We start from the raw sequence: 25,918 nt of genomic DNA, 5'->3' as shown, positions 1-25,918 counted from the left end.
CCACCATGAACGGGGCCCTGATCCCCCATACGCCCATCGCTGTGGACTTTTGGAGCCTGCGCCGGGCTGGTTCCGCACGGCTTTTCTTCTTGTCCCACATGCACTCGGACCACACCGTGGGTTTGTCTAGCACCTGGGCCCGGCCCCTCTACTGCTCCCCAATCACTGCTTACCTCGTTCATCGTCACCTACAGGTACGGGGGGCTGGAGTCCTCCGAGAGCTGGGTCGAGGATTTGGGTGGGATTTCCGATCTGTCACAGCCTCGGAGGACTGATTTTTACAAATGGAGAGTTGTTCCAACCCAGAAGTGTGTCTTTAGCCCAGAATGGGAGTGTGGCTCTTGACTGGCCGACTTGGGATGTTTCAGCTATAAGTTGGGGAGATCTTTCAGTCCAGCCAAGGAAACTGTACCTACCTTTTCATATAAACTAAGCCAGTGTTTCCCTAGTCTCCTAAGAAGCCATCTAATGTTCTGGGTGACTCTACACACTCTCCCGCGCTCCCCACCCCACCCTCCCACCCCCATCTAGTAAATCTAGCTTAGCTGGTCCAGGTCCTGGAAATCTTGTCGGAATTTTTTTTAACGAATGCTCCCAAAGGATTATTATGATAGGAGTGTTTGAATCGCTTGGCTAGACTGTTTTTTGGACTCTTAATTTAAATTGTACAAAGATTGGAGGATGAAGGGACGATTTGAGGGGACTCTCCATTACCCTTTCTGCGCCAGGGTGACTTAGGATGTCGTCTACTTTCCCTGATTCCCGTAAAGGGTTAGTTCCTGATCCAGGGCAGTATTAAGGAGGAGATTCTGTGTTCACTAGAATGACCAACTTTTTCCTCAGGTACCTAAGGAGTGGATCCGGGCCTTGGAGGTTGGTGAGAGCCATGTCCTGCCTCTAGATGAAATTGGGCGAGAGACCATGACTGTAACCCTCATGGATGCCAATCACTGCCCTGGCTCTGTCATGTTTCTCTTTGAAGGATACTTTGGAACCATCCTCTACACAGGTGGGCCTTCCAAGGGGTCGCTCCCACCTTCCCAGCCTAGATACTGCTTTTCTTGACCCGCCTTAACTCAGAAGTCTGGAGGCTTCCTAGTTTCATCCCATATGAGCACAGGGACCCTTTCTCAACTGATTTCCCACTCTTTAAGGTTTCAAACCTTATAAAGAATAATAAAAAGAGAAGCAAAATGGAGACCTTTCCAAAAAGAAGCTATACAATGTTAGTGCCAGACTTCCTGTTAGTTTTTCCACAGGCTGGTAAGCAAATGTCCATCAGCTTTTGGAGGCCGGGAGAGGCTTGTGTTTTATACTTTTGTCTCTGACTCTCTGCCCCCCTATATGTTCTTCTTCTAGGTGACTTTCGGTATACACCATCCATGTTAAAGGAGCCAGCCCTGAAACTGGGGAAACAGATCCATACCTTATACCTAGACAACACCAACTGCAACCCGGCCTGGGTTCTTCCTTCCCGACAAGAAGCTGCCCGCCAGATCGTTGAGCTTATTCGAAAGCACCCACAACATAACATAAAAATTGGTAAGTGGTTTCCTTTCCTTTTTCTTTTACCCACAGCTAGTGAATCTCAGGTTTTGGCGGGGGGGGGGGGGTTCTCATATTGTTCTGGTCTTTGTAGATCCCCCCCCCTTCCCCCTGAAACCTTATTTAAAATTGTAATCTTCCTGGGCTCCTGGGTGGCTCAGTCATTTAAGCCTCTGACTCTTGGTTTTGGCTCAGGTCGTGATCCCAGGGTCGTGAGATCAAGCCCTGCCTAGGGCTCCGTGCTAAGCTCCCAGTCTGCTTAAGATTCTCTCTCTCCCTCTGCCCCTCCCAGCTGTCCAGCAACCCCCACACCCTGCGCTCTTTCTCTAAATAAGTCTTAAAAAAAATTGCAATCTTCCCACCATCTCTACTCTGACATTCTCAACTCCTGATCCCCTATACCAACTCAACTTTTTCATTCTTTAATAGCAATCATCACCTTCCAGTATACTCTATCCATGTTTTAATATGCTGTTGCTTATTATTTGTCTATTCTCCACGTCTCCTGCCACACACACACACACACACACACACACACTTACACACACACACACACACACACACTCCTTGAGAGCATGGATAGAGTTAAGAAGGAGTCTTGCTTGTGGAACAGAGGCTCAGCAGCAGCCATCGTGACAGGCATACGGTGGGTGAGGAGGCTGTAAAGGTAGGAGGGGCTGAAGTGCTTTCCTGTAGCTTGAACTTGATCCTAAATGTAATCCTTAAATATAACTTGATCCATATGGTTACATTTGGACAAAAAGCTGTTAAAGTTTTTTAAATAGGAGGGGGCCAATATTGCACTCATCATCTTATAATGAATAAAATCTGTGTATTCCAGAATTTACATATTGTTGTATTTGGTTTTTGTCTGTCTATCCCTGCTAGAATATAAGTTCCACAGTGGCAGGGCTCTTTGTTTTATTTGTGGATATATCCCAGATGCTTAGATTAATGCCTAAGGAGGCACTCAATAAATATTTGTTATCTGAGTGAATGAAATTTTTTTAAAGATTTTATTTATTTGTCAGAGAGAGAGAGCGCGCACAAGCAGGGGGAGCATCAGGCAGAGGGAGAAGCAGGCTCCCCGCTAAGCAAGGAGCCTGATGCGGGCTTGATCCCAGGACCCAGGGATCATGACCTGAACCAAATGCAGATGCTTAACCAACTGAGCCACCCAGGCATCCCTGAGTGAATGAAATTGATCAGAATGCAGATATTCAAGTGAATGCTGTGCTTAAAGTCAGAACATTGAGAAACCAACTGTATGTTTGTTCTAGTGATTCTACAATAGTATAAAACATTTTGCGGCCTTTTTTTTTTTTTTTTTGGTAGTTTATTGAGAGCAAGTGTGCAAGCACACACGTAGGGGAAGGGGCAGAGGAGAGAGAGCTTCTCAAGCAGACTTATGCTGAGCGTGGAGCCCAATGTGGGGCTCAAGCTCAAAACCCTGAGGTCATGACCTGAGCCGATCAAGAGTTGGATGCTTAACCAACTGAGCCACCCAGGTGCCCTCATTTTGGGGCCTTGTAACTGGTACTTCTGCTTTCGGCATCTCCTCATCCAGGTGATCCAGTAACACTCCTGCCATTGTTTTCTTCTAAAGCCCTCCTCTGATCATATTATTCCTGTGGTTACAATTAGCCATTTTCCTGCTGCACGCTCTTTAATGGCTCCCCTTCACTTAACGAATTAAGTTCAAACTCCTTAGCTGTATATACAGGCCCTGTATTATACGACCCTTACCTCTCCTGTGTCATTTCTTACCAGTTCCTTCTTTGCACTTTGGTAACACCGAACCATCCCCTTCCCTTGCCCAGGTAAACTTAGACCCATCCTTTATGACAACACAGTTGCCATTTTCAGGGAAGTTTCCCTAACTCTGTCAAGCGGTAGGTACTTTTCTGTGTCCTCATAATACTGTGTGCATGCCTCTGACATTGCTTCTGGGTCCCCACGTAGATTACACTCCTTGAGGACTGAGGCTTGTGCTTATTTTCACAGTGTCCCACCCCTGATAGATGTTTTCCTTTGTTGAACCAAACAAGTGGGTGGATTTGGTGTTAAGCCCTTCCCCATCCTCTGTGTATTTCAGCTCAAATGCCACCTCCTCCCTGAAACACTCCCCAATTGCCCCATTTGTGTATTTTTACCAAACATTTGGTTGATGTATTAGGATTCCCCGGTATCTCCTCCTCTTTCATCTCTTGTTTTCCCCATTCTCTTGAACATGATTCAGGACTCTATAGCCTGGGAAAAGAGTCACTGCTCGAGCAGCTGGCCCTGGAGTTTCAGACCTGGGTGGTATTGAGCCCTCGGCGCCTGGAGTTGGTGCAGCTGCTGGGCCTGGCGGATGTGTTCACCCTGGAGGAGAAGGCCGGCCGCATCCATGCGGTGGACCATATGGAGATCTGCCATTCTGCCATGCTACACTGGAACCAGACCCACCCTACCATCGCTATCCTTCCCACGAGCCGGAAGATCCACCGCTCCCACCCCGACATCCACATCATCCCTTACTCTGACCATTCCTCCTACTCGGAGCTTCGGACCTTTGTTGCAGCACTAAAGCCATGCCAGGTGGTGCCCATTGTCAGTCGGCAGCCCTGTAGGGACTACTTTCAGGACAGCCTGAGCCCCAGGCTCTCTGTGCCCCTGATCCCCGACTCTGTGCAGCAATATATGAATTCCTCCTCAAGGAAACCGAGCTTTCTCTGGCTATTGTTAGAAAGGAGGCTAAAAAGGCCAAGAACCCGGGGTGTTGTGTTTGACTCCTCTCAGGAAACTGCTGATCAATCTCAAGCTGACAGGGACTCAAAGAAGGCCAAGAATGAGAACCTTTCTGGGGACCTTGAGAAGCAGGCTTCCCACCATCCTTTGCAGAACAAGAAACAGTTGTTCCCGGACTTCTGCAGCAAAGAATGGGATGGGGCAGCCCCTAGCTCTGAGTCCCAGAAGATGGTGACTGTACGGACTGCCCCCTTGAGTTTTTCAGTGCACGTACGGTCTACAGATGAGAAATTTCTTTCTCTAGAAACTGGGGAGGAAATTGGTGTAGGGCCCCACTTGGTACCCAGGGGAGACCACAATGGCTCAGCAGCCACAGGGAACCAGAGCGCCTGCCTGGGCCAGGATTCTCCCCTGTCTCACCACAGCAAGGCTGCCCCTCTCCAGGCTCCTGAGTTCAGGGGCCTGGCACTAAAATACCTTCTGACTCCAGTGAACTTTTTCCAGGCACAGTTCTCTTCTAGGGGCTTTGACCGGCAAGTGGAAAAATACCATAAACCGTGGCTGAAGTACAGAGAGGAGAATGCAGAAGGGTACCTTGGTTGATCGGCACTGCAGTTTTAAAGACTGACCAGTGGCTGGTGAGGAAGTTTGTTTGGGGCCTTACTTTTCTATCTTCCCAGGATCCCTATGGGCTCTCCCTGGAGCAATACTTCTCAAAATGTGTTCATTGGAATCCCGTCAGTGTTATGGTTGACGATGTTTCATAAACACTTTCCATTAAGCCCCCTGCACGGTATACGTGAGCACATTAAAGGTTCCGAGAAGTCTTGCAGTAATTTAATCTGCTTAACTTGAACTCAGTATTTCTCCAACTCTTTTGAACATGCAGTCCTCTTATGTGGGTGCAGAAAGAGATGTAGTCTGAATCCGAAGGACCAGATTATTCCCATTGTTCTTTCGTGGGCCATGTGCCATTCCCCATGTCCCCTTCTCCCTCTTCCCAGATAAAAGAACCTAGGTAGTTATGTTGTTGTTGTTGTTGTTGTTGTTGTTGTTGTTGCTGTTTTAGTCAGGAACTGCATTGCTGGAGGATAAAGTGATCCAGGCAGCACGTTCCAATCCTGAATGTCACTGACTTGCCATGACCCCATCAAAGAGACTTCCTCTCTTTGCCTCTGGGAGGGAACAGGAAGCAATGAAGAACCCTGGAACAGTGGAGAGAAACTCCCCCCTCCACGAGAGTTTGCAATTAGTGTCACTGGAGACATCTCTGGAACAGAGCCAGCTGGGGGATTGGGCACCTCTCACCAAGGCCATACCTGGAACCCAGCTGAGCATTAGACTTAGGGGTACAATGGCCTCCCGGCTGCCTGGAGGCCCTGACTGTTTGGCTGAAATAAAATTATAAAAGATCAGATGTGCTGCCAGATAGTCCTGATTGTTCACATAGCTGGGATATTTGCTGTTCTCCCCACCCCCCTCCCCCTTGGGTTGAGTAGGGAACCGGAGCACACAGCCTGTTTGTTTTAGTATCCAGGGCAGAGACGAAGGAGCCAGCTGGTGGAAGGGGTGGGGGTGTGCGGCTCTGCCCTGTCCTTCTGCTCACAGCCTGACGACATGCCAGGCCAATAAGCAGGACAGCAGATACCACAGGCTCTGAGAGAGGGCATAGCGAGTGGAGCCGGGCACAGGGGTAAAAACTGCTTCAGAACAGAGCCTTGCACTAAAGAAGGTGGTTTCTTGCCCAGGAGAAAGAGGTTTCTGCTTTCAGAAGAAGATAGTGTTTAGAAAGTAAGGCCTTGCTCTTCAGCAAGCTGTGCACAGCTCTGTTCTGTCCGTGCCCTTCACTGTAAGCCTCCTGTGGGCCCACTAGGAGCCGCAGCAGGTGGGGCATGTGGGGCAGCAAGAAACATGGGTTTGTCCTGGGCTCGAATCCAGGGCACCCTGGGCAGAGAGCTCCCACGCCTAGATAGTGGAGTCTCCGTTCCTCATCTGTAAAACAGGGACTGTGAGACCTACCTTTCCTGGTGGTTCTGGAGGTTAGATAATTGGTAAAAATTCTTAGCTCAGTGTCTACCCCATGACCGGTATTTCAAATATTGGTTCTCTTAGCCTCTGGTTCTCTAAAGAGATTATTCTGTATATAAAATATGAAATTTTGGAAGTCACATAAAAATATAAAGAAGAAAAAATCAATTATAATCCCTCCATGTACATCAGTTGTTTCCTTCTAGTCCTTTGTTGTATGTATAAATGTATTAAATATATAATTTTTTTTCAAAATTAGGGCAATACTGTATATAGTTTCAGTCCTGCATTTTACTTAATATCTTAAACATTTCTTTGTACCATTAAATATTATTTGAAATGTAATTATGAATAATTGTATAATACCTTATATAGGCAATACCATTTCCATATTCAACATTTTATGTGCCCTTTTTTCACAATTATTCATATTACAGTGAACATCTTTATGCATCTATCATGGCACTCTTGTTTATTTCCTTAGAGTAAATTACTGGAAGTGGGATTACAATTTTAAGTTCTTTCTTGGGGGGCGGGTGGGGGCTGAGGGAGAGAGATCCTACGCCCAGCGTGGGGCCTGATCTCACGACCCTGAGATCGTGACCCGAACCAAAACCGAGTCGGACGCTTAACTGACTGAGCCACCCAGGAACCCCTACAATTTTAACGTCTTTTTTTTTTTTTAAGTTTTTATTTATTTATTTGTCAGAGAGAGAGACAGCCAGCGAGAGAGGGAACACGAGCAAGGGGAGTGGGAGAAGAAGAAGCAGGCTCCCAGCAAAGCAGGGAGCCTGATGCGGGGCTCGATCCCAGGACTCTGGGATCACGCCCTGAGCCGAAGGCAGATGCTTAACGACTGAGCCACCCAGGCGCCCCTACAATTTTAAGTTCTTAATGTAAATTGTGCCCAGTTGCCCTCCAGAAAGGCTTCCTTACCATCCTTTCTGCAGAAGAGGATAGGATTAGAATACCTTGAAGATTCATCAAGTTCAAATGATGTTGTTAGACTGGAACATGTGAACATATGGCAAATCATCTTGTGTGTTAATAAATATTTACTAGGGCTGTGTGGGCAAAGGCTTAGCCTGAGCTCCTCCAGGAGCCTCTAGCTGTCTCACTTCTCTGCTATCCAAAGGTGGCTGGGAGAGATAAGGTGGTCTTCCTACAAGGGCCCCCAGATTGGCGTTATCGTCTAGTGACAAGGGAATGTGTCTACACTTGGCCTGTGCTGTGTCACACGCATTCCTTGAAATGAGATCTATGTGAATTCAGATGGGGGAGTGGAAGCAAATGGCTTTGAGGAATTTAGTTGTTGATGACAAGTTTGTGTTTGTATTTGTGTTTTAATAATGGGAAAATTTTCCAAAGTAAATTTGTCTGGCTTATAATAGAGACTGGCAGTTACCCTATTTGATATCTCAATAGTCTCACATAAAAGTGCTGCACTGCATATAAGTAGCCAGTTTATTTTAAGATTTTATTTATTTACTTACTTGAGAGAGAGAGCGTGTGTGTGTGTGTGTGTGTGTGTGTGAAGGAAGAGGCAGAGTGAGAGGGAGAGAGAATCCCAGGCAGACTCCCCGGCAAATGTGAAACCTGACATGGAGCTTGATCCCACGACCTGATTATGACCTGAGCCAAAACGAAGAGTCAGATGCTTAACCAACTGAGCCATCTAGGTACCCCTTAATTTATTTTATTTTATGATGATGATGTTAGTCACCATACAGTACATCCTTAGTTTTTGATGTAGTGTTCCATCATTCACTGTTTGCGTATAATACCCAGTGCTCCATGCAATACGTGCCCTCCTTAATACCCATCACTGGCCTATCCCAATCCCCCACCCCCCTCCCCTCTGAAGCCCTCAGTTTGTTTCCCAGAGTCCGTAGTCTCTCATGGTTCATTCCCCCTTCTGTTCACCACCCCCTTCATTCTTCCCTTCCTTCTCCTACTGATCTCCCTGCTATTCCTTATGTTCCATAAATGAGTGAAACCATATGATAATTGTCTTTCTCTGCTTGACTTATTTCACTTAGCATAATCTCCTCCAGTCCCATCCATGTTGCTGCAAATGTTGGGTAATCATTTTTATTGATGGCTGAGTAATATTCCACTGTACATATGGACCACATCTTCTTTTTCCATTCGTCTGTTGAAGGGCATCTCAGCTCCTTCCACAGTTTGGCTATTGTGGACATTGCTGCTATAAACATTGGGGTGCATATGGCCCTTCTCTTCACTACGTCTGTATCTTTGGGGTAAATACCCAGTAGTGCAATTGCTGGGTCATAGGGTAGCTCTATTTTTAACTTTTTAAGGGACCTCCACACTGTTTTCCAAAGTGGCTGTACCAACTTGCATTCCCACCAACAGAGTAAGAGGGATCCCCTTTCTCCACATCCTCTCCAACATTTGTTGTTTCTTGCCTTGTCAATTTTTGCCATTCTAACTGGCGCAAGGTGGTGTAATCTAAGGATGACGCATAAATCTAAGGAGATCTTACAATTAGGCTTGAGGATACCAGGAGAAAGGAAGTTCCCTAGAGATCAATTAGTTGTTTCATGATCCGTGGGAAAACATGTACTCTTCCACAAGGAGACAGACTGGCTTAAATCCCTTTAGAGAAAAAAAATCTTCCTGGCTGGCTTCGAGGGGCCATCTCTCGTCCTGACCCAGACTGCCCTTTGTGGTAGGAAATAAGAGATTTTAAGAAAAGAAAAGAGATTTGGACTTGGGTTCTCCATGTCAAGGCCACTCCCAGGGAGACCTTCCCTCTGCCTTCTTGGAGTGGTTCTTAAGCAAGAGAAATCCCACCTGGGAGGCCACGTTTACATATTGTTGATGCTACCACAGGAGTAGCTGACAATTTGTTATCCGCCTCCCACCCTTCGCCCTCCCTAATCACTACCACAATAAGCTGTTTTGTCTTGGGTTCATGGTGCTTCCCACTTCCTCCTCCACAGAACACCCCACCACATCAATACAGAAGAATTCTGCTTGCCATTGTAATCTTCTAAATCTACAACTCCTGTGGGGACTCTCAGAATGGTTAGGCTTGTCTTTATTTTGACCACAGTGCTTTCATTGAGCTGTACCCTTCCACCTTGACTATCTCATTCCTAGGTAATGTCCTCTTCTTTGAACACATCCTTAACCCACCAGATCACACAATGCTCCCAGAATCTCGGGCTTGGTTCCTTTCCTGGACAGATGGTTCACTGAATCATCTTTCAATCACACAAAACTTCTGGCAAGCCTCCGGTGAGTTTTTCCCTTATATCACTCACATATTAAAAAACACAATTATATTATGGCTATTTTACCGATCCTGAGTCTTCCCATCAATTTTCAATAATTTGGGGGAATGGAGGATGAGAAGTTTGTCCTCTGTGCTATAATCCCACTCTTAATGTGTTCACTGTAAAGTGTGCTTTTGTGGAACCAAGACCATTGGGTCCAGCTCACTCACCCTACTAACCGGGCTCCATAGAAACAAAGCATCCAGGTGGGACTAGACTCCCGTACAGAGGGAGTCAGGGATATAAGGTTTGGAGAAAACCTGCTAAAATGTTCTGAGCACCCAATTCCTAAACTGGGGAGGGGAGGTGGGGAATCCCCCACCAACCAACAATTCTCTGATACCAGTTGGGTGTCCTATAATTCAACTTGATTCTGACCCTCTCTACCTGGAGATAGCCTCCACTCCCACAGGTGAAGGGCTCAATCCTACGAGACTGCTCTCTTCCCCCTCAGACACCAGTCACAAGTCCAGGTTGCCACCTGTGCTTCTGACCACTGGCCATAGATTGGAGCTCCCCACGACTTCTCCTTGGGTTCGGTTCGTTTGCTGGAGCAGCCCACAGAACTCAGAAAAACATCTTGCCTACCAGATCACTGGTTTGTTATAAAAGGATATAACTCAGATGGAAGAAATACTTAGGGTAAGGTATGGGGACAGGGCAAGGAGCTTCCGTGCTCTCTGAGCATGCCACTCTCCCCAAATTTCCACGTGTTCACTCCAAAACCCCGTCTTCCCTCTAGATGACTTCGACATTCCAGCCTCTCAGGTTCTTTGACCTCCTTGCTTCCAAAGACCTTATTTCTGTCTTTCTCACCACTCCGTCGTTACCAGAAATTTTACTACAGCTGAAATCTCAATTTTAAATCTTCTCCCAGCTTATTTACTCAAGTACCACCATTGCCGATGTAAGCCCTCTCTGAGCTTCACTTCCCACCTTGACCCCACTGCATCCCATGATCCATCAATATAATACAACTCCCTTGCTCGCTCTCAGACACACTCGCCTTGAAAACCCCAATTCTGAATAAATTCTACTATCTGTCTGCTCTTTGCTTGCACTGGAGCAGCTAGATGCTGTTGGAGAAACCCCTAACCAGGCTGACTGGTCTCATTTTAAATTCAGGACCTCATACAACAAAATGGCCTTCCATTCTGCTAAGCAATCCTATTATGTTTCTTTAGTGGGCTTGGTTTCCAATTTTCCCTTTCCTTTGGCTTTCCCTCCCCCCACCCCACTCCCATCTGTCAGTAAATCCTGTTGACTCTACCTTGAAACGTATCCCAAATCTTATTTCTTTTCTCCATCTTCACCTCCACCACCTTTGTCCGAGCAGCCTTCGTGTCATGTCTGAGTTACTGCAAGAGCCTTTTAAATGTTCTCCCTGCTTCCAGCATTGCCCTCTCCCCTGCAGACACCGTCTGGTATCCACAGCAGGCCTGATATAATCATACTGTGTTGCTTCTTTGCTCAAATCCTCCAGGGTCTTTCCAGCTCACTCGGAATAAAACCCAAAGTTCTCACCGTGGTCTTCCTGGCCCACGTGCTCTGCCACGTTCTCTCCTATTACTCCCCACCCTTCACTTAACACTCTCCAAGCCTGCTGACCTCCTTGCAGCGCCAGGCAAGCACACCCCTCACTTTGTTCCCTCTCCTTACGAGGCCTTCCTTTCAGACACCCACATGGTTTCCTTACTTCCTTCAAGGTTTTGCTCAGCAAGACTACTCTTGGTCATCTTATTTAAAATTGCAACCACCTGGCCGGCCACTCCCTCTCACCCGTCCTTACTTTCTCTCCATAGAGCCCTTACACCTTCTAACATACTCTAACACTTACTTACTGAGGTTGGTGTGTACCTCACTGTACTAGAATGTAAACTCCAGGACTTCCCCCCCCGCCCCCGGTTTCTTTTATTCGGTGTTGTATCCATAACGTCTCGAACACATGGCGGGTTCCTCATAATAAACATTGGTGGAATGACTAAATGAATGAATCTAGAGAAATGGATGGATTGTTCATCCTTTAGGCAATCCTCCCTCAATAAATGCTGTTTCTCTCAAACAGGAAATAAAGCAAGTTCTTAGCCCTCAAGGAGCTAACAGCTATTGAAAGCTTACCTTGGCATACACTTTCTATATATTACCTCTAAATCTTGCAACTCTCCTATGAGAAAACTAGTATCCACAATTTATTCATTCATTTGCTCATTTAACAAAATTTACTGAGTGCCTACTATGTGCCAGGCATGTGTTCTAGATTGGGGATACAAAATAGTGACCAGAAAATGTCCTGCCCACATGGCATTTACACTCTAAGGAAGAGAGACAGGCGGTATACATAAAGATCAGACAGTGATAAATGCTAAGAAGAAAATAAAACTGGCTTATGGGTGTAGGGAGTAGTTCAGAAACAGGTCAAGGAAGGTGTGTCAGGGGATTACCACTTAAGATGAGATTCGAGTGACGAGAAGGAACCAGTCAGGTGAAGACCTGGTAGCATCACTGTAAAGACCATGTGATGGGAATGAGTTTTGGGTCCAAGGAACATTGAGAAGAGCCTGTGTTAGAGTGGGAGAAGATGAGCTCAGAGAGGGAGGCAGAAGTGGGGTCAGAAGTGACTTAAGGGTTAAAGTAAGCAGTTTGGGCTTTAGTCTAGGTATAATAGGAAGCTACTGGAGTGCCTTAAAGTGTGTGTGTGGGGGGGTGCGATATGATTTGATATATATTTTGAAAGCAACAGATGGAGAACGGGGCAAGAATGAAAGCAGGCATACCAGTTAGGAAGGGTCTTGCAACTCTGAGAGATACTGGTGAGCTGAACCTGGGGTTTCTGGAAGAAAGGGGACTAGCATTGTGTCTGGATATAAATCTATTAGACAAAACTATTCAGTACAAGCAGCTACAGAAATAAAAGACATGCCTTTTCCTCCACCAAAGCTTTCACATGGGGGAAAAAAAAGTATATCCACAAACATATACATACTGATATTTGGGGGGGGGGAATAAGAAAAGAAAGGAAGGAAATAATGAGTTTTAAAAGTAACTAGAATATTTTATGAATTAACCCTATTTCCTATAATAGACATAATTTACAACTATGTACTTAAGAGAAAGAAACATGTTTGACTTGCTTTGGAGTCAACACAAGCCTTGGGGTTAAAGGTTATATTTTCTGAGAGACTAGGGCTCTTCAGAAAAAAAAAAAATTATTTATCAGAGAATACTAAATTTTTAAATTATTTACATTATTATAAAGTTTTAACCATAAAATTGTATTGGGAATAATATCAGCCCTGATCTTTGAATATCTGCATCTACGAGGAGAGACCTATAAGATATAGTAGAGAACAGAGTATAGTCAAATTCAGTGGGAACTGAAACTTTTTGTTTAATTCACCAAGTTATAATATGCCACATCCTTACAGAGAAGCACCAGAATGAACAGGTAATTTTTCGTTTATGAGAGTGCATCCTCTCTCTCGGTAAGGCTCCTAGTCAATATATACATAAGTAAAACCCACACTCCCTTTTAATCAAGATAGGACTGAAAAATCCATATTTATTGTTAGTCTCTACCTCACTTCTTACTGTCTGTGAAATCAGAAAGTTTTGGGGCGCCTGGGTGGCTCAGTTGTTAAGCATCTGACTTTGGCTCAGGGCGTGATCCCAGAGTCCTGGGATCGAGCCCCACATCAGGCTCCTCCGCTATGAGCCTGCTTCTTCCTCTCCCACTCCCCCTGCTTGTGTTCCCTCTCTCGCTGGCTGTCTCTGTCTTTGTCAAATAAATAAATAAAATCTTTAAAAAAAAAAAGTCTGTATCAGTGGAGATTGAATAGTAGTGGATTCAGGATATTTTTTGGAAGTAACATTGAAGAGTTTTTCTGATGGACGGAATAAGGGCGGTAAGAAGAAGGTATTATCACCTCCATTTTAAGAATGAGGAAGGTGTGGGGTGCCTAAGGGGCATAATCAGTCAAGGGTCCCGCTCTAGATTTCTAGATTTCAGCTCAGGTCATGATCTCAGGGTTTTGAGATCAAGCTCTGTGCTTAGCAGGGAGTCTGCTTGTCCCTCTCCCTCTGCCCCTCTGCCACTCCCCACCTCAAATAAAGAAAGAAAGAAAATCTTTTTTTAAAAATAAGAAGTATGAGGAAGGTGAAGTTCATAAGCATGCCTACTATCACCCTAGTTACTAGAAGACTCAGGATTCCTAATGATGTCAAGACTCCAAAGCTCATGTTTTACTTCTGTACCGGACATTCTGGGAGCACTGAGACTGGTCAGGAAGAAGCCTATTTCACCTCCGAGAATTTACCCTCTAGGGTTTTGATAGGGCCCCTCCTACCCACCTCCAAAGGAGAGAGCCACTTGCTAACCCCTTGATGTCAGCTAACAGATTGTATAAAAGTGAGTTTCCAAAAGTAATGATAAAAACATTAAGTTAAATTCACAGCCAAAGGTGAAGATTGTTGAGATTTCCAAAACTCTATTCTATAGTTAACTGAATTCTGATACTTAGAGCACCATGAATAAACACTCAGTAATTTACTCAGCCAAATAGTTATAGGTACCGACCACATATCAGGAATTGTGTTAGGCAAGGGATACTTCATTAGGGCCTTTTTGATTTCTGAGTCTGCAGGAAGTGCAAAATGACTTAGCACAAATAATAGTCAATGATTAAATTTCAAGTTCCTGTCTTGATTCATAGCCCTCTCCCTTGTGGGTCTCTGTGTCCCTTCCCAGAGCATTTGTTTTGGCTTTGGCCTTTGCTTAGAATTAAGAATAGGGAAAGACATATGGAGGGCAGGTGCTAAAATCTTCTGTAACAGTTGGTCGAAGGTGAGAAGCTACAGAATGCTGGAGGCACGATGATGAAACATGACGATGACCCAGGGAAAGGGAGAGGAAAGCACTATCCCATGGTTTTGCTGAATAAAGAGTTGGTATATGGAGAAAGTGAGAGTAAGATGGTCATGTGTAGATAAGGGAGGAAACAAAATGATTAGGGGGAAGGAGGGTCTGAGGAGGAATAAACACAGTTGTAAGAGTATTTAAGGCATTGCTCTTCTCCCAGAAGGCTCTGGGTTGACTCTTGAAAATTAGGAAAATTAGGGATCAAGTCTCTTGCCCATTATCTCTAAATCCTGCAAGCCTCTCTTCCCTCCCCTTTTTTTGAAGTGAAATTCACATAACACACAATTAACAATTTTATTTTATTTTATTTTTTAAAAAGATTTTATTTATTCATTCGACAGAGATAGAGACAGCCAGCGAGAGAAGGAACACAAGCAGGGGGAGTGGGAGAGAAAGAAGCAGGCTCACAGCAGAAGAGCCTGATGTGGGGCTCGATCCCATAAGATCCCATAACGCCGGGATCACGCCCTGAGCCGAAGGCAGACGCTTAACCGCTGTGCCACCCAGGCGCTCCTACAATTAACCATTTTAAAGTGTACAATTCAGTGGTATTTCGTGCATTCATAATGTTAACTAGTTGTATTTGACTCTTTCTCTTTAATCCCACAGCCATGGCTTCTTTCCAAACTCCCCTTCCACCCGAAGCCATCATTTCTGCTGGGACCTAGTCCCCAAAATGTCCTATTTTGATACAAAAAGAAATCAAGACCAGAAAGACTTACACCTGAGAATAGAGAAGTAGTTCCTATTTGCAATCCCACTGTTCAGCCCAGCAACCATTCCCACTTTAGTGGGAAGATGCTGGGGAAGATGAGAAGTGTGGGAGCCATGAGGGGACCAAGACTTCTTACCAAACAGAAGAGGGACTCACTCACCTGATTATCCTAACACAGGTGGGTGCTTTACTTCTCTGCTCTGTACACCACACTCACCTCTGTCTGGTTTTAGTTTCTAACCCCATGGCTCTCTGGTGGCCTAGTGCAGACTGATAACTCCTTCCCAAGGAGTACTTGTACTGAAGAGCTCGTGTCCATTGTATATGGTAATATAATGGCGTATTTATTCTGGTCACATTTTGCATGAAGAAGGTAAAGATAGTTACTAAAAACAAATGATATCTCATTGATGGCCTGGCTGAAATAGTGCTGTCTTCTTTAAGTCCCTGTTCAGTCAATAGTGACACTTCTAGATGCTTCTGCAGCAATCTCCAGACAGTTAACTCCTATTTTCCTGAGCACTTGTAATGCCACTTTGAGGACCAGTCTTGGACTTGTTATAATTGTTCCTAATTTATTTCCTTAATTAGATCGTGAAGCCCCTGAGAACACAGAATGTGCTTTAGTCATCTTTTTATTCTGTCTAACTGAATGCCTGGTACTTATTATACAGTCAATAAATCCTGGAAGAAAATGTTTTTAAAAAGGTCCTATGTAGTCCCCATCCCACATGCTGGATTTGTCCTCCATGAAATCAGTTCAGGGGCCAGGACAACTTTTCCTGGCTTATTCCTGTGGGAAGTGGTAAAGAGAGCAGTCAAAATGATTCAGTTCAAGATTTCCGAGATGCAGCGGAAGTGGATGGGAGGAACTCAAGCAGCTTCCTTGGATATTAGGAACTGAATATGGGGATTGACCAGAGCAGATTCTATCACCCAGTTGGATCAAACCACCCTTCCCAGTTTGTCAGTCACCACTCATACTAGGAAAAATCCTTTGTAGGAATCACATTGCTTCTGCCCCCACCATGCCACTGAAACTGCTCTTACCAAGATCAACAGGGACTTTCTCATGGCAAATCCACTGGCCACTCTTCCATCCTTATTCTCCTTTACTTCTCAGAGCATTTGGGTACCACCAATTAGCTCCTTTTTCTAGAAAATCTCTCCTATTTCTCTCCTGTGCCACTTAAGAATGATTTTTGGCAGCAAAGAACAGAAAACTTGTCTAACAGTATTCCTGAAACATACAGACATTTATTTACTTAAAAAGTCCAGAAGCAGTGGGCAGTCCCAGGTTCATTCGGAAGCTTACCCCTGTCATCAAGGACCCATTCTTTCTATCTGTCTCCTTTGCTGTCCTCAGTATGTTGACTGTCTTCATCTTTCTTTGCTGTCACATTTATGGTCACAGGATGGCTATGGCAGCTCCAAGCCTGGTGTCTTCATTCCTTTGTCTCAGCAAAAAGAGAGGCAAGAACAAGAGTTTCTTCTGTGAAGGTCCTGTCTTTTTTATAGAAAAAGAAAAATTTTCCTAGGAGCCTCCCATTAGACTTCCTTTCCTATTTCATTGACCAGAACTGAGTCTATACCCCCTCTTAGACTTGTCATTGGTGACGAGAAATGGAATTACCAGGATCGGTTTGGACCACTGTGATTTATCTCCTGATTTGGTGAGAGGAAGTTAACCTTCTTTGAAATCAAAGGATCTATCTTCTATTTGAACAAAACTGGGATTCCGTTAATATGGAAGAAGTAACACAGGGGAATGGCTTTTGAACAAGTATGGCGGAGACTGGCCTAATTTTTACTAAGTCGTGTCTCTCTTCCCCTTGGGCACACAGATAGATTATATCATCTTCTAATCACTGTAGCAGTATCCATGTTCCTGAGTTCCCACCAATGTCATATGTGCAGAACAGATGTATGTGTTTGCTACCTGCAGGCCTGGCCTATAAAAACTTCCCACACAAATAATCTGCATTTTTTCTCTTCCCTGTGTTTTTTTCTGGCCAGATACAAAGCATCCCATGCTGCAAAGAATGGTAAACGTGCAAGAATCAAGATGAGTCCAGAACACCTGACATTCAGACATACTAAAGAAGACACAGGAGTTGAAAAGGCACCCATTGACTGAGTCTGGAAAATTTTAGCACCCAAATAATTAAAGACTGTAAGGAATTATAAACTATTGAAAAACAGTAATCCATGAGTCTATATCATCAATAGATAACTAATTAATTAGTAAGAGGTAAGGAAGGATTGGCACAAGTAAGAACCATCAATAGACACTAAATCTAAGGCAACATGTTTCATGAAGAGCAGGTATTTGGAGGGTCTAAGATGTCTCCCCACAGACTGCTTATTACAAGGAAAATAAATAGTAAATACACTGTGGGGGAATCAGACACCTCAACAAGGTGACCACAATTATTATCACCCAATGAGGGACAGAGACATCATCTGACTTTGGGTTTGATATCCTGAGGACACAATATCACTTATGGAGTGTTCTGGCCAGGAAAGGATAACCGGGATCTAATAATGAATAAATGTGAGACAAACATAAACAAATTGGAAATGAGGAACATTCCCTTGTCCAAACCAAGGGGGCGGGGTGTACTCTTCAAAAATATCCAAGACAAAGAAAAGCTAAGGAACCGATGCAGATGAAAGGAGACTAAAGAGACATGCAATATATGACCCTTAACTGGATCCTCTATTCGAAGGGGAAAAAGAATGACGTTATTGGATTAATTGATAAAATTTGGATATGGATGGTAGATTGAGGTATCATATCAATATTAAGTCTCCTGGAATTGATAACTGTATACATTGTGAATGTAAAAGAATGCATGTATTCCTAGTAGTAAGGGATAATGGGGCATGATGTATGCAATTTACTTTCAAATGGGCAGAAAAAAATGTGTGTGTACGTGTGTTATCTATTTGAGATTGCAAGTGTTAGAGCAAAAGGGGCAAAACAGTAATTAACAAATCTACGTAAAGGATATACGGGTGCTCTTTTTATTATCAACTTTTCTGCATGCTTGGAATTATTTCCAAGTAAATAGTTTTCTGGAATCCAGATCTAAAAAATCATTGAGGATTCCCTCTTGTTTCAAAGGCTTTTGCCATATTCTGTCTCCTATCTTCTCCTTCAGACCTGTATCTCATTGGTTTTCCCAGTTTTACAACTGTTGGCTTCTATTTGAATTCTCTTCTTCCTAGCCCCATGGATTTACTACTTGTTGGGATAGTTTGACGAGTGTTTTGATTCAACTTCTCTTGTGACACAGCCTTTTGGTCAGCTTCTCCGAGTTGGCCTAAAGCACTGCAGCTCCCAAGCAAGTGGCTTCATGCCTGCCAACACGGCATCTAGGCTCCAGGCCCCAGGGGAATATCATACCCTAGGTGAGATTCAACGCATCCAACTGGCAACAGCTCCATCTCCCTCTCCAGCCACACTGATTTTGTCTAGGAGGAAATAGTTCTCCTATCTGCCCCCTTCTCTCCAGGGTCTCTGCTTGACCAAACCCTCATCATGGCTCTGTAATTAGGCTCTCTTTCTCTAGTCTTTACACATTCCCGTCAGCCGTCCTCCTCACTGCCACTGGCTCTCTCTTTAAAGCACGGATTCCTTCATATTGCCTGTTTGGTTAAACTTCCCAGAGTTCTTCATTGCCTTTAAAATCTGATTCAACCTACCTTACTAATTCCGTATCTTGCTACTTCTCTGCTGAAGTGTCAGCTCTTTCAGAGCATGGACCATGCTTTTTCTTTTTTGTATCTTTAATCTTTCTAATATAGTGCCTGGCACACAGAAGATACTCAGTAGATATTTGCTGAATGGACAAATGAACCCCAGCTACATTAACCTTTGACACTTCTTTGACCATGCCCTAGTTAAATATCTTCCTTTCTGAAGTCTTCTCTGGCTCTGTCATCCAAGTCTTGTATATGTTGCTGTGCTTTTTTTTTTTTTCCCTCACTAGACTGTAAGCTGAGGGAAAAGACCAGGTCTTATTCATTTTGCATCTCACCCAGTATCTAGGAGAGTGCCTGGAGTAGAGGCAGCATATAGTTTGTTGGGTGGATGAATGAATATTAGAGAGGGGGAAATAGTAGATTTTTTTTTAAAGATTTTATTTGTTTATTCGACAGAGAGAGAGACAGCCAGCGAGAGAGGGAACACAAGCAGGGGGAGTGGGAGAGGAAGAAGCAGGCTCATAGCGGAAGAGCCTGACGTGGGGCTCGATCCCAGAACTCCGGGATCACGCCCTGAGCCGAAGGCAGACGCTTAACCGCTGTGCCACCCAGGCGCCCCGGAAATAGTAGATTTTGATCAGGTCTCCATGTAGTGAGGCAGACTGAAGAAATGACCTAAGAACCATGAAAATAGATCAACAAGTACAGAAAAGGTACAAGGAAGTAAATAGACAGATGATGATGTAGAATTAAATAATTAGAATAAAATGGGAGTCAATCAGGAAAGGCTCCCTCAAGCTGGATTTTGAGATATGTTTGAAAAATGAAAGGGACATAACTTGAGGTAATAGGAGCCTAGAAGCATGTCATGGAGTTTGGTTGAACCCAGGCATGGAAAGTAATTAGTGTGTTTGAAGCCTGCTTTTTGGGCAGGATCTGTTCTACTCCAGAGCTCAAGTTCTGCATTTTTCCTGGCTCCTCCCCAAGTGGGCATGCTCACCCACTCTCTATATTTTGATGTTTCCCAGGTCAGCCCAACGTAGGACTTTATGTTCTCAGTTCCTGTGAAAATAAGCAAACAAAACTGCCCTGTGGGATTGAACACTTGCTAACCTTGGTCCTCTAGGGAAATAAACTTCCCTTTTCCCAATAAAATAGAACTGCTCCCAGGGCTGTTAAGCCAGAAAAGAAACCCTAAAGTACTAATGTAGTATTACTGCTTCTTCACATAAGTATTAGCATATCTTTATTTTATTTTTTGTGAGGAGATGGGGATCCAAAGAGGTCAAGAATGTATACTGAGATCTGAGAAATAGAGTTTAATAGCAAAATCTTGACTTAGCCATATCCGTCTCCCTCCTCAAAGAGCATAGGCAAACACCCATGACACTGGACAGTCACCTTTGTAGGACTCAGATCATCGCTTCCTCCAGCACTTTCGGGATAGAAAAAATAGATTATACTCTAAAGATGGTCCCCACTTTAGGAATAAGAACATTTTACACAGCGGGAGGTACATCTGAAGTCCTACGGAAAGAATCTCTTGACTCTGGGAGATGGCAATAGTCTTTCTTTTAGGATAACCTAGTTTTTACAGTGTCCTTTTTTTCTGAATGCCGTGCCCAACGCACTGTTTCCTGAATACCCAGTCTTACTATCTCCTGGTAGAGGCAAGAACATTATGGTAGCATTCGCTCACTGCATATTTCGAGGGGCTGGGTCCAGAGCACAGGTGTTCTTCTCACCTCTTAATGCAAACACAGTTTTCCTATGGCGGGCAGCGGGAGAGTCTCCTAAGTGGCTCTTGATGTATGTGGAGGCTTCCAGATCCCGTACACGGATGCCACTCTGCTAGAACGTCTCTAGATGGCAACTAAACGTTAAAGCCTAAACTAAGGTAATTCCTCACCAGCAGGGGGGCTTCCCGGGTAGGCGCTGCCTCCCCGCGCGCTGCCCAATCTCTGGGGGTGTCACACTACACTGTGATGATGTCACACTGGCTGGGATGACATTTTACAGCTGGACCCCCTACCGCCACCAAGCACCTTTAAATTACCGCGGAGTCTGTCCCGCGGAGGGGGCGGGAAATCCGGCCCCCGCACTCGATCCACGCTGGCTCCCCACGGAGGCCCCCCTACTCCCACTCCCATCTGTGCTATGTGGTCGTCCTAATCCGCCCGCTCTTCGACACTTCCGCCTCAGTAGGTGTCATGGCGCGGGGCTGCTGAATGGTTCCCGCGGGGCGGAGCCGCCGGATGGGGGGCGGCCGCTCGGCGCTCGGCTCGTCGGGTCTGGCGACAACGGCGGCTGCGGAGCGAGGGGCCCGGTGGTGGCCCCGGACGGCAGCGGGAGGCCGAGGCGGGAGCGCGCGGGGCTGAAGCGGCGGCGGCGGCGGCGGCCAGGGGCCGGGCGGCGGAGCGGGCGGGAGGCTGAGGGGGGTCCCCCCGCGGGACGGGCGCGGGGACGGCTCCGGGGGGCGGGGGCCGGGGCCCGGGCCGGCTCGCGCGGGGGGTATGATGACCCGGCGACGGGGCCCCGGATCTCGTCTCCTCCGCCGCCTCCTCACGGCAGCCCCAGCTCGCGGCTGAGAACCAGACCCACCGGCGGTGAGTCGGACCGGGCGGGAAGGGGCCTCGGCGGGGAGCGAGCTCCCATCCGCTTCCCGAGGCGGGGCCGGGCGGGCCGCGGGCTCTCCGGGGCGCCCGGCCTGCGGGGGGCGCCTCGCTGGGCGCACCCCCACCCGGGACCCGGCGCCCAGTCCTGCGGCCCGGCCGCTCGCGGCCCCGGAGGAGCCTGCGTTCCCGGGAAAGCGGGGAGGCTCCGGGCTTGTTTTCGGGGCAACTCCCCCTGCCTCCTGCCACTTCTTTTCGGGGCGTGTTGTTGTCCTCAGATGACAGGGGGCCGCCTTGCGCCTCCTCACCCGGCCGGTTTTTTCCCCGGCCGTCGTGGCAGGTTCCCAGCGTGTGGCTTGTGCGTGTGTATTTCACAGCTCTGCTTATCACCATGGTTTTGGGTTATTTGTGCTCTTTGCGACCAGGAAGCGGTGTCTGGAAAGGACGGCGGTGGTGGGGTGGGTGTGGAAGCTTTTCTGTCCTCTCCGCTTCTGTTCTTTAATCGTTAGGTTTGTAATTTGTAATGATGGTGGAGACTACGTGGGACCAGCCCACCTAATGTGTGTCTGTGCAAGGCGGATTTAGAGGTCTGGCTCAGAGGGAAACTTTTGCTGTCTGTCGCCACTTTCCCAAAGCTTTCGTTTAAAGAAAAAAGAGAGAGAGAGAAAAGGTGAGGAAACAACCAAAAACTCTTGGGTAAGGCCCTCACTGTTAACAGGTCTGTGGGAAAGAGGCTCCTTTTGTGTTTAGCAACCAAGACTTGGGGCTCGGTCTCCAGGAGCGCTGGTCTAACCTCCAGTTTGTTGTGGTGACAAACCGTGAGCATTGGCCTTGTGTTTATGCTGGGCGCGTTTTCTTTCCTGTTTAGGTGGGGGAAGGGAGGAGGGGCTCGAGAAAGGGGAAAAAACAATCCTCTAAGCCCGTCTGTCTTTCCTCCACTTAAAGCACTCACTTAGTGCTTTAGATAGACTCGTTTTGAGGCAACCCTAGATGCTTTTTCTTAGTGACACTTTGGGAATTTTCAGTAATTGCATCAAAATATTCATTTCAACTGTAGACCCTTCTGCTCAGTCTATCCTTTATCTTATTTGTTCCCTAGTAACTGATGAAAACAGCAGCCTGGCTTCCTGCTCTTGATGAAGTGGGGTTAAATTAAGTGGCTGATGCCCTCAGCAAAACCTACAATTTTGCTCTTGTTTGTGTAAAGCTATTTTTGATTCCTGGTCTGTAGTGTGTGTGTTTTAAAGATTGTAGGGAATTCACATCATTACAAGCTTTTACTTATATAGGTCTGAAGCTTTCTGTAAAACGTTTAAAAACCTAACAAGTCCTATTACCTAATAGTTGTTATTCAGCTGGTGATTTTGGATCTTTACATGTAATTACCTCAGAGTTCTGTGTTACAGTACTGGTATGATGAGGTATATCATTGACTTTAAGATACTGTTCCTCGCTGGGAGGATATTTTAGTAAAGTAACTTGTGGTTGGAACTGGAGGCAGCCAAGCCAATAAAGCATTTGTTGAGTAAAATGGTGAGTGAGATCTTGTAAATATGTGTACTGGCTCTAGTTGGTAAGTAGGACTTTTGCTGGTGATACTCATAAATAGTTTATACTATTTTTGGATATTGTAGTTTTATGGATTGTAGAGTAAGTTGATTGGTAACTTGAGATTTAAACCCAAACCAGAACTCCCTCCTAAAAGAAAAAAAGATAATCTCAAAAGTCACAATTCTCTGGAAAATAGAATTTCTTCATTCTGTGGTTTTGTTTTCTTAAGCACAGCTCGGTCAGTGGTTGTGTTGGGAGAAATCAGTGAGCCAAACCTGCCTTGTAAACTTCTTACACTTGGAACTTGCACAACTTGTTGTTAGTTATATATTGTAACTGGTCCTTTTGTAATTTGAAGTAATTTTGCAAACATGAACTTCCTGATCTGCCCTTTTTTTTCATTTTCACGACTGTATAAAGCAATCCATATTTTTTAAAGCTTTTTTTTTTTCAAGTTACAGTTATTGATTTCTCCCCAGTTTCTTCCCTTACGTTTTGTGCCATTCTGGACGCAAGCCATCAAAATCATTTTCCTTCAAGTACCACTTCACCAATCACTGATTTGCTTTTTGGTTCCTTTTTTGTTTCTAATTTCCCAGCTCCCTAAATGACTTACGTATTTTTGTAGAGCATAATTTGGCTCTGTAAAAAAACTTGACATCCTGTTTTTATATTTTTCTCTTTCTTTTCTTTCTTTTTCTTGTGTGTGTGTGTGTGTGTGTGTGTGTGTGTGTGTGTGTGTTTTACATCACCTAAGCAACATCCTAAACTGTTTGAAGATAGGGAAACTTCTGTATATTTCTTTTGGATTCTTTTAGGCACCTGGTAACAGTGCTTTCCCAGAGTGCTTAACGAAAAAGGATCAGAAGATCTGAATTCTTTGCCAGCATTGCTACTCATTAGCCCTATGTAAAACTTGTGTACGTTTCTTGGGTCTCCTTTTTCTCATCTTGAAATTAGGGGGTTTTGGAAAGAGTCTCATAAGGTCCATTTTAGTGGTAAGAATCCCTGTACTTTTTTGCCAGTGTCTTCTGCTTCAGTCAAGTACATCTCCTTACTTGAAACAGGTTTTCATTTTTCCACATTCCCTGGCTTACTGGCAAAAGTTATCTCATTCATCTGAAAGAAGTTATTCCACCTTCCATCTGCCAAAGTGTTGTTGCTTTATTTAAGTCCTGTTTTCCTTAGGCCTTTGCTGACTGATCTAAACAGGGTCATCTCAATGTTTATGTTCCATATTAATGTATGCTTTGTTAATCTGACATTTTCCTTATGCTTGAAACTCCTCAAGATATGGCTTTCTTCATTCTAAACTTTATAGTCCTTGTAAACTGTTGGGTGCACATACCAAGATCATACCTTTTCACCAAACACAAAAAATGCCTGTTTTTTCCTGTTGCTATAGATTCACCATGCCAAATAAATAACAGAGTGATTGAAATTTAGGAAAAGATATCCTGCCTGGAAGGAAAGCACCCATCGGATAGTTTACCAAAATATTACAAAATATTGATTATATGGCTGTAAATTACATAGAATTGTAGAGTTACTCTTTCATCAGCTAACACCACGTATTCCACACCCTCTCTTTGCATACTGGTTGGGCAATTGGCTTGTTGGTTCCTTATGAAGGAAAGTGTTACAGGAAAGGGGTGGGGAACTTCCATTTGAATGGTGTCCTTAGAGTTTCACGCTTATTGTTTCCTTCTGTATCACTACATTTAGAAAACTAATTTAGGTATTCTCTTGTAGGCAAGAGACTATAATTTCTATTTCACTTGAATATTTCTCTAATTCAGTCAGTATGACACCTGAGATCCCCTTATGTTCACATATGGAGAAGTAATGATCTCTTTCTAGTCATTCATTCTAACAAACATTAGACACATACCATAGATGCTGGGGATACCAAAAAAAAAAAAAAAAAAAAAGACACCTACACTGATATTGAGAATTGCCCTCACAGAACTTGCAGTTTAGAAGAGAAGTCAACTTTTAAATAGTCATACTTAGAATAACATTTAGGGTGGCCTCATGAGTTAATGTGTGATCTGGCTCTTGTCTGCCTCTTTGGGCCCTGCTTCTATTATTTTCTCTCCTATTCTATTCCATCTATACTGGTCTTTTCTTCAAATAGGCCAAGAATGTGCCTTGGCACTCAACTGTTCTCTTTCACTGGAATGGCTCCTTCTTGTCAGTTAGATCTTAGCTTAAGTGCACCACCTTACAAGGCCTTCCGACCACCAAATCTAGAGTATCTCTGTCACATCATTGTGTTTTGTTTTCATCATAGCGTTATCACTAGCTACTGTTTTCTTGGGCGGTGGTGGGGGGGGGGGTGTTCTTCCCAGAAGAAAGTAAATTCCAGGAGACAAGGGATCTTGTCCATGTGGAACACCACTGTTAATGCCTAGTTTCTAGAACAGTGCCGGGCAGACAGACTAGGTACTCGATATATGTTTGTTAAATGAGTAGATGACGTAAGTAAGTACAAGTGTGTAAGTATGAAGAAGTGGTAGAGGGTGCTGTGGGAGCCTTTACCAGGAAACCTAAGCTAGTACGACGGATTCCGGCAAGGCTTTCCTGAGTGTATTTGTCAGCATAAGGCTGACTAAAATATACATAATCTAGGAAAATAGTTTTTCTTTCATGTAACAGCCTGAAGTAAATGTTCCAGGTTAAGTGAGTGTCCTTGGTGGGCAGTCGGCTCTGCTCTTACAGGATCATTCAGAGACAGTTCTTTCCATCTTACTGCTCTGTCATCCCTTGAACATTGTTTCATGGTGGAAGCCAGGTCTCCATGGGATTCTCC

General features: G+C 44.9%; 2 protein-coding genes across 4 annotated transcripts in view; both read left to right on the top strand.

Annotated features, from left to right (window-relative positions):
• Positions 1 to 5: 5 nt before the first annotated feature.
• Positions 6 to 17,466, top strand: DCLRE1B (DNA cross-link repair 1B). Of its 3 annotated transcripts, none has more exons than XM_008697755.2 (5): positions 6 to 194; positions 844 to 1,009; positions 1,360 to 1,542; positions 3,785 to 4,913; positions 17,252 to 17,466. In XM_008697755.2, the coding sequence occupies exons 1-4, from the start codon at positions 6 to 8 to the stop codon at positions 4,876 to 4,878; spliced, it is 1,632 nt and encodes a 543-aa protein (XP_008695977.1). In that variant the 3' UTR covers positions 4,879 to 4,913; positions 17,252 to 17,466. The 3 variants fall into 3 exon arrangements, with proteins under 3 accessions (XP_008695977.1, XP_008695978.1, XP_008695976.1); XM_008697756.2 differs by lacking the exon at positions 17,252 to 17,466 and adding an exon at positions 5,345 to 6,025; XM_008697754.2 differs by lacking the exon at positions 17,252 to 17,466 and having other exon boundaries at positions 3,785 to 6,025.
• A 2,664-nt stretch (positions 17,467 to 20,130) lies between these two features.
• HIPK1 (homeodomain interacting protein kinase 1) overlaps positions 20,131 to 25,918 on the top strand; it is a 50,083-nt gene continuing 44,295 nt past the window's right edge. Inside the window, exon 1 of the mRNA XM_040626721.1 lies at positions 20,131 to 21,144. Within this exon, the coding sequence (XP_040482655.1) occupies positions 20,949 to 21,144 (196 nt within the window). The 5' untranslated portion in view covers positions 20,131 to 20,948. The remainder of the gene's footprint in view (positions 21,145 to 25,918) is intronic.

This window comes from Ursus maritimus, unplaced genomic scaffold (genome assembly GCF_017311325.1).
Source record: "Ursus maritimus isolate PB19 unplaced genomic scaffold, ASM1731132v1 scaffold_12, whole genome shotgun sequence".
In the NCBI taxonomy this organism is placed as follows: domain Eukaryota; kingdom Metazoa; phylum Chordata; class Mammalia; order Carnivora; family Ursidae; genus Ursus; species Ursus maritimus.
Note: the sequence above shows the minus strand (reverse complement) of the source record. Positions and strands in the feature narration are given on the sequence as shown.

Excerpts from the sequence above, each read along its gene's own strand:
- DCLRE1B (XM_008697755.2), top strand. The coding sequence starts at position 6 with ATGAACGGGGCCCTGATCCCCCATACGCCCATCGCTGTGGACTTTTGG. Across the intron at positions 1,010-1,359 it reads TGGAACCATCCTCTACACAG|GTGACTTTCGGTATACACCA; the intron begins GTGGGCCTTCCA and ends TTCTTCTTCTAG. Across the intron at positions 1,543-3,784 it reads ACAACATAACATAAAAATTG|GACTCTATAGCCTGGGAAAA; the intron begins GTAAGTGGTTTC and ends AACATGATTCAG.